This window comes from Heterodontus francisci, chromosome 7 (genome assembly GCF_036365525.1).
Source record: "Heterodontus francisci isolate sHetFra1 chromosome 7, sHetFra1.hap1, whole genome shotgun sequence".
Classification (NCBI taxonomy): domain Eukaryota; kingdom Metazoa; phylum Chordata; class Chondrichthyes; order Heterodontiformes; family Heterodontidae; genus Heterodontus; species Heterodontus francisci.
The window spans coordinates 49,319,956-49,332,371 of NC_090377.1; the positions used below are offsets into that span (position 1 = coordinate 49,319,956).

The 12,416-nt window shown below is 40.7% G+C and overlaps 1 protein-coding gene across 6 annotated transcripts in view; it reads left to right on the top strand.

The window, feature by feature from the left end:
* The window catches only part of cfap221 (cilia and flagella associated protein 221), a 295,786-nt gene that overhangs the window by 83,984 nt on the left and 199,386 nt on the right, over nucleotides 1–12,416 (top strand). For all 6 annotated transcript variants that reach the window (XR_010975322.1, XR_010975323.1, XM_068035142.1 and 3 more), the window contains exons 7-8: nucleotides 5,496–5,599; nucleotides 8,454–8,613. Coding sequence is in view for 4 of the 6 variants with exons in the window: in XM_068035142.1 (XP_067891243.1) it covers nucleotides 5,496–5,599; nucleotides 8,454–8,613 (264 nt within the window). In the remaining 2 variants the exon portion in view is untranslated. The remainder of the gene's footprint in view (nucleotides 1–5,495; nucleotides 5,600–8,453; nucleotides 8,614–12,416) is intronic.

The following is a 12,416-nucleotide window of genomic DNA, read 5'->3' on the forward strand; positions in this document are numbered from 1 at the left end:
CTGTTACTTCATCAAAAAATTCAGTTAGATTAGTCAAGCATGATCTGCCGTTTACAGTGCGGCACAGTGGCGCAGTGGTTAGCACCGCAGCCTCACAGCTCCAGCGACCTGGGTTCAATTCTGGGTACTGCCTGTGTGGAGTTTGCAAGTTCTCCCTGTGTCTGCGTGGGTTTCCTCCCACATGCCAAAGACTTGCAGGTTGATAGGTGAATTGGCCATTATAAATTGCCCCTAGTATAGGTAGGTGGTCGGGAAATATAGGGACAGGTGGGGATGTGGTAGGAATATGGAATTGGTATAGGATTAGTATAAATGGGTGGTTGATGGTTGGCACAGACTCGGTAGGCCGAAGGGCCTGTTTCAGTGCTGTATCTCTAAATAAATAAAAATCCATGCTAACTATCTTTAATTAACTCAAACCTCTCCAAGTTCCTGTTGAGTTTTTCCCCTCATTCTCGTTTCTAAAATATGACCCACCTTTGATGTTAAACTAACTAGCCTATAGTTGCTAGGACTGTCCTTATACCCTGTCTTGAATAAGGGTGCCACATTTGCCACACTCTAATCCTCTGGCGCCTCCCCCATATCTAGGGGAGATTATGGCAAGCCCTTCTGCTATCTCTATCGCCATTTCCATTAGCAACCTCCGGATTCAAGCCATCCGGACCAGGTGATCTATCTACCCTAGCAGAACCAGCCTTTCCAGCACCTCCTCCCTCTCAATTTTTACCCTATCCATTGCCTCTACTCTCTCTGCTTCTACTGGTATTTTGTCAGTTCCTCTCCCTTATTAAACACCAATACAAAGTACTTGTAAAGTATTCTAGCCTTGCCCTGTGCCTCGAAGCATATATTAAGGCATGTTTGAAATTACAGTATTAAATACATACAACAAGGGATTTAACTTATTGCAATCTCCTGGGCCATGCTAATGTGTGACTAGATTGTTGGCAGTAAAGATAAACTCTTTATCATAAAGGACAAAGCATCTGCTTACTGGAGAGATTGGTGATGTTGAACCTGACCGTTCTTGTTAAGACACAACATTTTAAGAAGTGCAATATCAATACTTGTTTTTCTTGTATGAGCAATGCACATTTCGATGCTAATCAAATATGTTCTTCTGAGCAGTTTTCTAACAATTCTTTGGTATACAGCTACCCTTGGAAAATTATCTTATTTGTTTATTTCAAAGGAGTGGTGGAAAAAGGTATGCAACAATGCATAGATAACAAGGAAGATAATTCAGAAATTAGTTTAATTAAAAATTCTTTATAAAGTTAGATGCCAGCTAATCTTGTTTGAATAGGATTATTAGTCTTGTAGATGCACAGTGGCTAGCACCGCAGCCTCACAGCTCCAGGGACCCAGGTTCGATTCTGGATACTGCCTGTGCGGAGTTTGCAAGTTCTCCCTGTGTCTGCGTGGGTTTTCGCCGGTTTCCTCCCACATCCAAAGACTTGCAGGTGATAGGTAAATTGGCCGTTGTAAATTGCCCATAGTGTAGGTAGGTGATAGGGAATATGGGATTGCTGCAGGGTTAGTATAAATGGGTGGTTGTTGGTCGGTACAGACTCAGTGGGCCGAAGGGCCTGTTTCAGTGCTGTATCTCTAAATAAATCTAATACAAAAGTTATAGTTTTTCTATTGCCATCACGCTATAATTGATGTTTGGTTTGGAATGAACTTCAGAAACTTTTTGGAAAGATTATTTATTGTGTATTCCAACAAGTCTTACATTAATCATTTAGGCAATACTGCTGTTATTTTTGGACAAGACAACAAAAACGTTTCTCATGACTCCAATGAAATAACACTCAACAGATTTTAATATGAATGTAACATTACTGCAAATAATAAAGACACACTTAAAATGTTATTGTACCCCTTATCTTGGTGCCATCTGAAAACTTAGATATCGAACTCTATTGTTTCATTCAAATCATTGACATATAAGGTGAAAAGCTGAGGCAGCAGTACAGATCCCTGGGGAACACTGCGTGTTTCATCCTACCGATCGGAGAACTTTCCCTTTAACACTTCTCTCTGTCTCTGACCTCGCAACTAATTGCCAAACCAAGATATAAGATTACCACTAATTCTGTGTGCTTTCATTTTGCTAATAATCTCTTGTGTGGAACTTTATCAAATGCCTTCTAGAAGGCCAGAAAGACAACATCCATAGATGCTCCTGAAAGAGAACTGCAATAGGTGACAACCCTCCAAAACATCTGACCTTACCGCTAAAAGGAGTAAGGGCTCCAAATCTTGGGAGGTCTTTGAAGATATCAGAGATGGAAAAGTTGGAGGGAATGTGGCGACTGCAGGTTCATGGTGAAATTCTACTTGTCTTGTTACGGTACACCAAATTAACTGTTAATAAACTATATCATGAATGCCCTGCTTATCATGAAGATCCCCCATGACTTTCTAACCTGTCTTCCTCCTCCTTAAAATGTGCCGAAGGAACAAGATACAGGCCTATTTGTATGTGGTGCTGCCAGCACCTTAAAGCATGTAACATGTCTGATCTATGCATCTAAAGCACTTGGAGCTATCTATTCTAAGGAATTAGATTAAGCCAGCGAGAAATGTACTAGCACAAATGTCAAGAATGATACTCCAGTGTAGCACTGAGGCAATGCTGCGCTGTTGGAGGTGCTATCTTTCAAATGAGATGTTAAATTTGTATGTACTATTAAAATCAGTCTTGTTTAAATGTTATAATAAAATGTGAGAAAAACGTACAGAGCAGGAAAATTGCTGGTGATATGATTAGGAATACATTACTGACTGGAGGATCAAAATCGGAATCCACATTCCATTGTTCCTGCTTTCAAGAGAACAATATTGTCAGAGCATCAAGCATTGATGTAGGAATTGGAAACTATGTCCAGATGCAGTCCAGCATGGAATTTGCAGCAGCTTCAGAGACATCTGTAGCAGAGAATGCTGTGTCAGGGACCCTCAAAACAGACTGTACTTTTTTCATGGATGCTCCAACAGTTGCCATGGAGAAGGAATGGAAGACTGGAGAGGGATAGCTCTTGTAGCTTCAGCAGGCTTGATTTCATGAGATAGGGTTTACTGATCTCATTGATACTATTAGGTCAGCTTTCCTGTAAGCCCATGGCCTTGCTGAGCCAGTTCACAGAACTTGTGACATTGCAGGAATGGATGTAGAATGGCTGTAGATGATGATGTAGCTCCTCTAGATGCAGCACATGAGGGCTCTCGTACAAGCTACATGGGAGGTATAAACGGAACATAGGGTCACGCTGTCCATGCAGCAACACAGGAGACACAACCTGCAGCTGATTGATTTTTAGATTTAGTTGTCAGAGGTGAGGGTAAATTCAATCCCAGGAAGATATTATTGCAATTCAGCAGCTGCACACTTGCATGTTCCTGCCACTGATTAGGCACCTCGGAAAAGCACCAGACCAGGTTTTAAGAGTAAGCACATCACACACTGACAAGGGAGGAAAGCCATAAAAGCAAACACTAAACACACATATATTATGGTTTCACACTGAAATTACAGTTTCACTAAAGTTGTCCTTGTACAGATATTTGTTCTCAGACAAATCTGGAATGAACGGAAGTTTTGAGAGTTTTGGAAGATATAGGACTGTTAATTCATTGGCCAGACATGCTAGTCAAGAGAATCTCTCTTGAATGGAGTTGAGCATATGTTGTAACTCAATTATATAAAAGCAAAATACGGCAGATGCTGGAAATCTGAAATAAAAACAAGAAATGCTGAAAATACTCAGCAGGTCTGGCAGCATCTGTGGAGACAGAAGCAGAGTTAACGTTTCAGGTCAGTGACCCTTCATCAGAACTCCTGACCTGAAGGATTACTGATCTGAAACGTTAGCTCTGCTTCTCTCTCCACAGATGCCGCCAGATCTGCTGAGTATTTCCAGCATTTCTTGTTTTTATGTTGTAACTCAATGATGGCTTTCTTGGTAAAAGGATGTCTGAAAGCACTTTACAGCCAATGAAGTACTTTTGAAGTACAGTGACTGTTGTAATGTAGGAAATGCGGCAGCTAATTTGTACACAGCCAGCTCCCACACACAGCAGTGTGATAATGACCAGATAATCTGTTTTAGTGACGTTAATTGAGGGATAAATATTGGTCAGAACACTGGGGATAACTTTTCTTCAAAATAGTGCCAGGGGATCTTTTGCATCCACCTGATGGGACAGATGGGGCCTAAGTTTAACATCTCATCTGAAAAATAGCACCTCCAACAGCACAGCATTGCCTCAGTGCTACACTGGAGTATCAGCCTTGACATTTGTGCTCAAGTCCTGGAGTGGGACTTGAACTTGGAGACTTAGAGGTTAACGTACTACCAACTGAGCCACATCTGATGCTGTAAAGCAAAGCCTCCACAGAAGTTGTTCCTCTGACAAATTCAGTCAAGTTTGCCTCTGTCTATATATATTCTGTTGTGGTGATACTGGCAGGTGCACCTGCAATATTGCCTGACATCCCTCCATTGACTCTCATTCTCTTCCAAAAAGCTACAATACAAGGGAATTCACAATGGGAAACCCATTATCCTCAGCCTAAAAGAACCAGGAATAAACACCAGCCCCACAGCAACTGGTATAAAGGCAGCTGGCAAAGTAATTGGCAGAAGCAAAAACAAGCAGAAATAAATTTTAAACTGATGTAATCAGCATTGATGCTGGGCTCTTTAAATTTTTGTTTATCTTCTGCTCCACACCTAGCAATCCTCAGTACCTGTTTTAATAGGTTAGGAAGTGAAACTGCTCAAATAAGACTGCACGACAGCATTAGATCATTTTCATCTCATTTCCACAGAACTGCCCAAAATGGGTAAGTAGTCCCTTCAGCTACCAGAAAATGAGGCTGGCAAAAAAGGGCAAAGATCCAATATCACCAGAACTTCATTCAGTTTTCAACTTGAGTCTGCCAATTTACACCTGCAAATTGGGCAGACCCAAGCAGAGATTTCAAGCTCCTAACTCTAAACCGTTAGTAATGCTGTTGGGGGACAGAAGATACAAAATAATCTTCATTATAATTCTTAATAACAAACATTTGTTTTCTGGAAATATCCTGATGTGGAACTCCTTCTATGAACTTGCTTCTGTTCTTCTCTTCAAAGGTTATCTTCCAGATATTGAAATTTAACTATTAGATAAGATGCGAGAGGATATTTCCATAGCCATCAAAATTTAGTGAATGGAGGTGCATCCCAGTCTTTTTACAAAAATGCAATTGTTTTGGTATCTTTTTAGGCAGCACATTGTAAATAATACTTGTAGCACATTTCAAGGACCCTCTGTTACTGCTAGTTTAGCTGAATTTACTTGTATTTTAACCTATTTTATAGTTCTGAATAATCTTTGTAACAGATGACTGTAGTTATTAATCTATTAGTTTGCCTTACTTTTATAACATGCCCTGCATTTTACCACAAATGTTAATGGTATTATTTTTCCAAACTTTACAGCAAGGACATTATCATTCCTTTGCGATGCAGCTGTCCAGTTGATTTTGACTTCCAGTTAAATTTTCTGCAACCTCATCATGCATTCACAATTCAGCCAACAGCAGGTGTGAGAGAACTTCCAATATTATTTTAGTATTTTGTACTGGTGATTATCGTTGAACTGTGCTCCATGCCCCACACCCAGTATTCAAACATTACACTTACACCAAACTATTAAACATGGTTACCTTGTACTGGCTCAAAATCTTAGTTAAAACTATTGTTGACACTCTAGATTTGGAGGTCATCTTCCTTATGTCGAAAGAAGTAATAAAATAATATAACAATTTTTCGTCCTTATTTTCTCTGAATATGTTTAGCATTGTTTTAAATTAAAAACAAATGCAAAGGAAGAAAAAAGGAAGCATGCAAATAACCATTCAAGTCAATAATTTATTATTAGAAAACTAAACTAGTTGCATAAAATTCCTTAGGAAGTTTTATTAAATCGTGCACAAAGTTGATCTAATATACTGTTCTACATTAGGTCACATACCCACCTTTCAACAAATTCTAATTGCCTGTTGATTCATTTTAAATGCATATATTTGAATAAATAAACAGAATCATTTTAGGGATTCAGAAATATTTCTGATATATAAGTAGACATTTGAAATATATTGCTGTTTTAATTTTACTTTTTCAGATTTGCTTCCTTCATTTAATTTCACCCACCAGAAATAAAGTGTACACAATACAATTAAATAGATTTACAGTAATAGTAAGTGATTTTTCATTTCATACAAACATATGAAAAGATGGACAGAAAAATACCATCCCATCCATCAAGTCTGTCCCATTCTGCTATGTTGCAATCGGGCAACATGAACCCAATACTCGCCACCCAGCAACATCCATGTAATGTTCTGTGAAAGGCAAACAAACCCAGAACAAGAAACCCTCAGGAAAACAGGGAAAAATTTATTCCGGGAAATTCTTCTCTGGCCCCCGAAGGTGATCAGAAATAAGTTCCAGGAGATAACACTAAAATAAAAGCAAAATACTGCGGATGCTGGAAATCTGAAACAAAAACAAGAAATGCTGGAATCACTCAGCAGGTCTGGCAGCATCTGTGGAAAGAGAAGCAGAGTTAACGTTTCGGGTTAGTGACCCTTCTTCGGAAGGGTCACTGACCCGAAACGTTAACTCTGCTTCTCTTTCCACAGATGTTGCCAGACCTGCTGAGTGATTCCAGCATTTCTTGTTTTTGTTCCAGGAGATAACATTGTGTTACCAAACATCTCATCCAACATGGTATGCATTGATATCAGCCTCTTTTAGGAGCTCATCCAGCTCTCTTATGAATGTTGCGAATCTGCCTCCACTCCAAGAGTCAACCAGCTATTTGAAAGGTCAATGATCCTCTTTGAAAAATAAAACCTCTTGACAGTGAACATGATTCTATGCTTACATAACTTGTACGCATGACCCATTATTCTCCCTATCTAATTCAAATAATTTAACCACTTGTACACAGTCTTGTCATTATTTTAAATACTTCAATCAAGGATCCTAGACAGGGCTAAAATGTGGCAAGTCGAAGAGACTTAGTAGTTGGCAGGAAAAAAGACAGAGGCGCAAGGGGAGACCCAACTGTGCAACAGCCCCGACAAACAAATTTCTCTGCAGCACCTGTGGAAGAGCCTGTCACTCTAGAATTGGCCTTTATAGACACTCCAGGCGCTGCTTCACAAACCACTGACCACCTCCAGGCGCATATCCATTGTCTCTCGAGATAAGGAGGCCCAAAAGAAGAAAGAACACAGTCTTGTCATTATTTTAAATACTTCAATCAAGGATCCTCAAAGTTTATGTTTTATAGACTAAAGGCCCAAATTCCTGAGCCCATTGTGATAGCTAAGGGTTTTTAAGTTAGGTATCAACGTAGTTCTGATGAAAGGTTGACCTGAAACATTGACTCTGCTTCTCCCTCCACAAATGCTGCCTGACCTGCTGAGTATTTCCAGCACTTTCTGTTTTTATTTCAGATTTCCAGCATCTGCAGTATTTATATCAACGTAGTTGCCCTGCTCCAAAGCTTTCCCAGGGCCTGTCTATCTCTATATATCAGGTAGCATAAACTGGACACAATATTCTCGAAGGGAGCTGATTAAGGTCTTGTGTAAGAGCACTCTGGTGCTTTCTATTTTATATTGAATCATCCTTGCTATAAATCCTAATACTCTTATTTGCTTTTGCTATAGCCTCTCGGGTACTGGTCACGGATATTTAGACACTCATGCACCATATCACCCAAGTTTCCTTCCCTTTTAACAGACTTCAATACATATCTGATTCATATCAATTTATAGCTAACTGTACCTACTGCAAGCTCACCTGTACATATGGATCCTCAGAAACTCTCTGCCAATTTTTGTTAATTTGGTAATCTGTATTTAAAGGTTAAATGAACAAGAAATTATCAATGTATTACAAATATAGTTTTTCTGCCTGCACAGACAAAGCTCGTCTGTGGCTTACCCTTCACATTTCTTTATGAACTTTTTCATCTTGGAGCTTTGTTTCTCATTTCCTGTTATGTTTCAGTGTTCCTCCTGTTACTGAGGTGTCAGTGCCATGGTAGATCATCTGACTGCTTAGAGCACAGATGTTTTGAAAGCTCAGTGTAGCAGGTGAATATCTTCTGTGAGACAACGGTAGTATACTATTTTGCGGGAAATTTCCTAGGGAATTCTCCCAATTGGCCACAGTAACTTCATCAGAAGATTGATGGAAACACTGTTTATGCATCTATCCAAGGTTATGAGGGCCAATAGGGAAAACGCCCAAGGAAATTCCTGAGTTTTGTATTCAAATGTATAACTCCTTCAAACAATAAGAAATATCATGCATATTGTAGGTAATGTAACATCTTTATAAATGTAAATGTATGATGATTGTATTTTGTTTGTTGAACAGGAATAATACCAGCTAATGGACAAGTTGAGATTGTTGTCACATACGCACCCTCTGATCGTGCTACAGCTCAAATTAGGGTACAACTCCTCATCTCACAGTTTAACTCAAAGCCTTGCATCTGTACTATCACTGGAAGTTCCTCTCCAGGGCTTGACTTTAGGTAAGTAGTGGATTAAGAAATGAAAAATGGAATCATTTATTGTTTTATGAAGATTTTCAATTGGTTTATTTATTGACACAATAAATTCAGGGCAAAGTGATTTCAAGCTAAGCAATTTCAAACTAATACAAAATAGTTGGTAAGTGCATGGTATTAAACTTCTGTAGTACTATTCAAAGATATGCACCCTGAAATTCCTGGTAGTTCCATGGGACTTCTCTCTGTCTGCTCTGATGTTGACCCCATCCAAAATCCTGACATGAATGAATTTAGGTATTTTGGACTAATCCATTGGTCATTTTGGCACAACTATGGCATCCACTCTGGCTGGTTTGGGAGGGTGGAAGAAAATCACTGCAGCACCTTGTCACAATGTACGAGGCAGGCAGTATGCCAGAATAAATTTAAAGATGGGCCAAAGGCCCAGAATTTATATTTGCTGGTATAAAAATTGGCAGATGACCATTTTGCAATTGATTGCCACATAGTGTCCAATGCATGCTTCTTTCATTAAGTGTGTTGAAGGTAACTGTAAGTGGTGGATTGGGTTACACCTAATATCATCGTGACAGACCCAGCTATTCCAAAATAATCACCATGGAAGCTGAAAAACCACAAAAAGAGGCTAGAGTTGTTTTCCTTAGAGCAGAGAAGGCTGAGGGGAGACATGATTGAGGGATACAAAATTATGAGGGGCATTGATAGGTTAGATAGGAAGAAACTTTTTCCCTTAGTGGAGGGGTCAATAACCGGGGGGCATAGATTTAAGGCAAGGGGCAGGAGGTTTAGAAGGGATTTGAGGAAAACTTTTTCACCCAGACAGTGGTTGGAATCTGGAACGCACTACCTGAAGGGGTGGTAGAGGCAGGAACCCTTACAACATTTAAGAAGTATTTAAATGAGCACTTGAAAAGTCACAGCATACAAGGCTACGGGCCAAGTGCTGGAAAATGGGATTAGAATAGTTAGGTGCTTGATGGCTGGCACAGACACGATGGGCTGAAGGGCCTGTTTCTGTGCTGTATAACTCTATGATTCTATAAGAAGCATTCCCAAGTTTTCTCACATCTGCCCTTAGAGTGTGTTTTACCATTACATGCTTCATATACTAATTAACTAAACAATACATTCAGATAATGAACACCAACCTCTTCAATCTAGCTTTCTGTCATCTTCTGTGATCCATCTTCCTCGATTTTTTGGTCTGCAATTATTTTCTGCCTTTGTGAAGCACGTTGAGACATTTTAGTCTGCTAAAGGTATTATGTAAATGTCTGTTGTTGAAAATAAGCCAAGCCATGGCATATTTATTAATCTGTTATGTCAACACCAAACTAACTTCATATTTAGCTCTTCTGGTATTATAACAGTAACCAGAACAAAAATGAAACTTCTGTAATATTTAAATTTTGTATACATATTACTGCACGACCCTTGAAATGCATGCACAATGTCAAAGGATTAAAGTTTAATGAAATAATAACAGAACATTTCATTACATTTTTCACTATTAGAAAGAAAGTACACACATTATGCTGAGTCTTTTCTGCTTATTCTGTGTCTTGCATTTAATACACTTAACAGAAATCTGAAATGTTACTGGTAAGTTAGTTCAGTTTCTTTTTTGAATGATCAAGTGATAGAATTATGCTGGGGAGCAACAATATACTTTGAAATATCAGGCTGAATTTTACTGACACTCCCAAAGTGGCGGGTCCCGGAAAATGCCCCCGGGAGAGGCCCGCAATGGGCCTTGATGCCAGGAAGGCCTGGTCCCATATTTTTGCCAGCGGCGAGGCCTTGTGGCAGCACCCCCCGCGCCGCTCGGTGACAGGATCAGAATTTCAACATGTTAATCCTTGCAAAATAATGACTTATCTGTTCCCAACGGCCATCCTGCTCCGATATTGTGGTCGGTGGCTGGCACTCGCATGCCTTCGGATCTCCGGATGGAGATCCGATGTGGGACACTGGTGGGGATGGGGGAGGAGGTAAGTTTTCAGAGTGGGAGGGGAGTGAGTGCGATGAAACATTTTGATTGGTCTAGGGGCTGGTGGGAAGGGTTAAAGTCCATAGTTTATTAACTTTGAAAGGGGGAAGGTCAGAATCTCAAGGCAAGTTTTTTGGGGTGGGGAGAGGGCAAGTAATACATTTTGAGGTAATTGGAGGGGGTGGGAGAGGGTTGCGATAACTAAATTCACTTTTTTACACTCATGTTACTTTGAAAATTTTAATTACATTGAGGGATTGGAAGCCCTTTAAAAATGGTGTCGGCGCCTGCACAATGGCGCTGGGAGCCATTGCCGGGGACGGACTGCCCACCCCCTCCCGAGTCATCAGTGGGGGCGGTCCACTCTAGCCATGTAAATGAGCCGTCGTCTTTAATATCGCGGTGGCTCCGTGGAGTAAAGCCAGCGCATGCGGGCCGCCATTTTTTATGGTTGCCACCAATTACGGAGGCAGCAATATAAAATCCAGGCCAGAGATATGTAGTTAAGAATCTTGTGACCCAAATGCAGACAGTATTTTGCCAAAAGATACTGCAGATCAGTCCAACTAGGATCATCTGTCCTTTTCTAGTTTTATTTAGGATTAATTTTGTGCATAGAACTCCACGAAAGAATAATAGTAAGAACCTAATTTGTAAGCCCTGTACAAACTTCTGAAAAGATTAATAGCAAGTGGCTAAATCATTGTGTTACAAATTAACAGAGGATTTCGAAGATTATGCAAACTTGCAAACTTACCAGAAACGTTTATGCATGAAAAAGGCTTAGAAGAGAACCACACTCATGAATCTTGTCTTCAGTGAATCTTTTACACAGGCACCACAAATATAAGCAGTGAGTTGGTTGAGGGTTGCTTCACTACTGCTTGTCAGTAGGTTTTAATGAAAGACATCATCCATTCAGTGCACATCACCCACTTTATAAAGGAAATTACCAAAACAATTTATTTGTGATCACATTTATTTTTATTCCTTTCTTTTCCCACTATTCTTGTCTTATTTTGTCCTTGCATTTTATTTTTCTTCTGAACTGAGATGGTGTTAATGTGCTACTCAATCATTCTTACCACTTTTTTATGAAATCATAGGCCAGAATTTTATGCCGCCTCAGTGGGTCAAATGGCGGTGTGGGGGCGGCGTAAAATTGAGCGGCAGGCTTCGGGAGGCCTCACCGCCCCGATTCCACCTCCGACCAACTTTACATTGGTCTGGCGGTGGGGTGGGGGTGAGAGATGGCCTTCCCGCCCAATGCCAATCAAGACCCTTAAGTGGCCAGCTACATCTGCTGGCCTTTCTGCACCCCGGGGGCGGGGGGGGGGGGGCACGCCTGGCAATCGGGCACAGGGTGAGGGCTGCCTCCACCCCCTCACCCCCCCTCCCCCCCATACGACCATACTGGGGGCACAACTCTGCATACCTGTAGGGAGGTGGGAATGGTGTTACTGGGGCACAACTCTGCAGGCATGAAGGGAGTGGGAGAGGGGATGGTATTGTGGGAGGGGGGATGGTATTACTGGCGGCAGAGCTCTCCCTCTGTCAAGGGGGGGCACCCTGCACCATTGAATTTTTGTGAAGGAACAATGACACTCCAGGAGTCCTGTGTGTGGGAAGGGTGCCATAAACAGTTGGAGCTTAAAGGTAATCTGGCTTCTGGGCCAATTGATGCCGCTGCTACAATCTGAATGCAGTCATGCTGTGCCACTCTTAGTGGAAGCTAAGATGGGCAATGCTATGCCATGTGACATAGTTGATGCATGAAAGCACCTGATGTACAAGTTAACATCAATCTCTGACA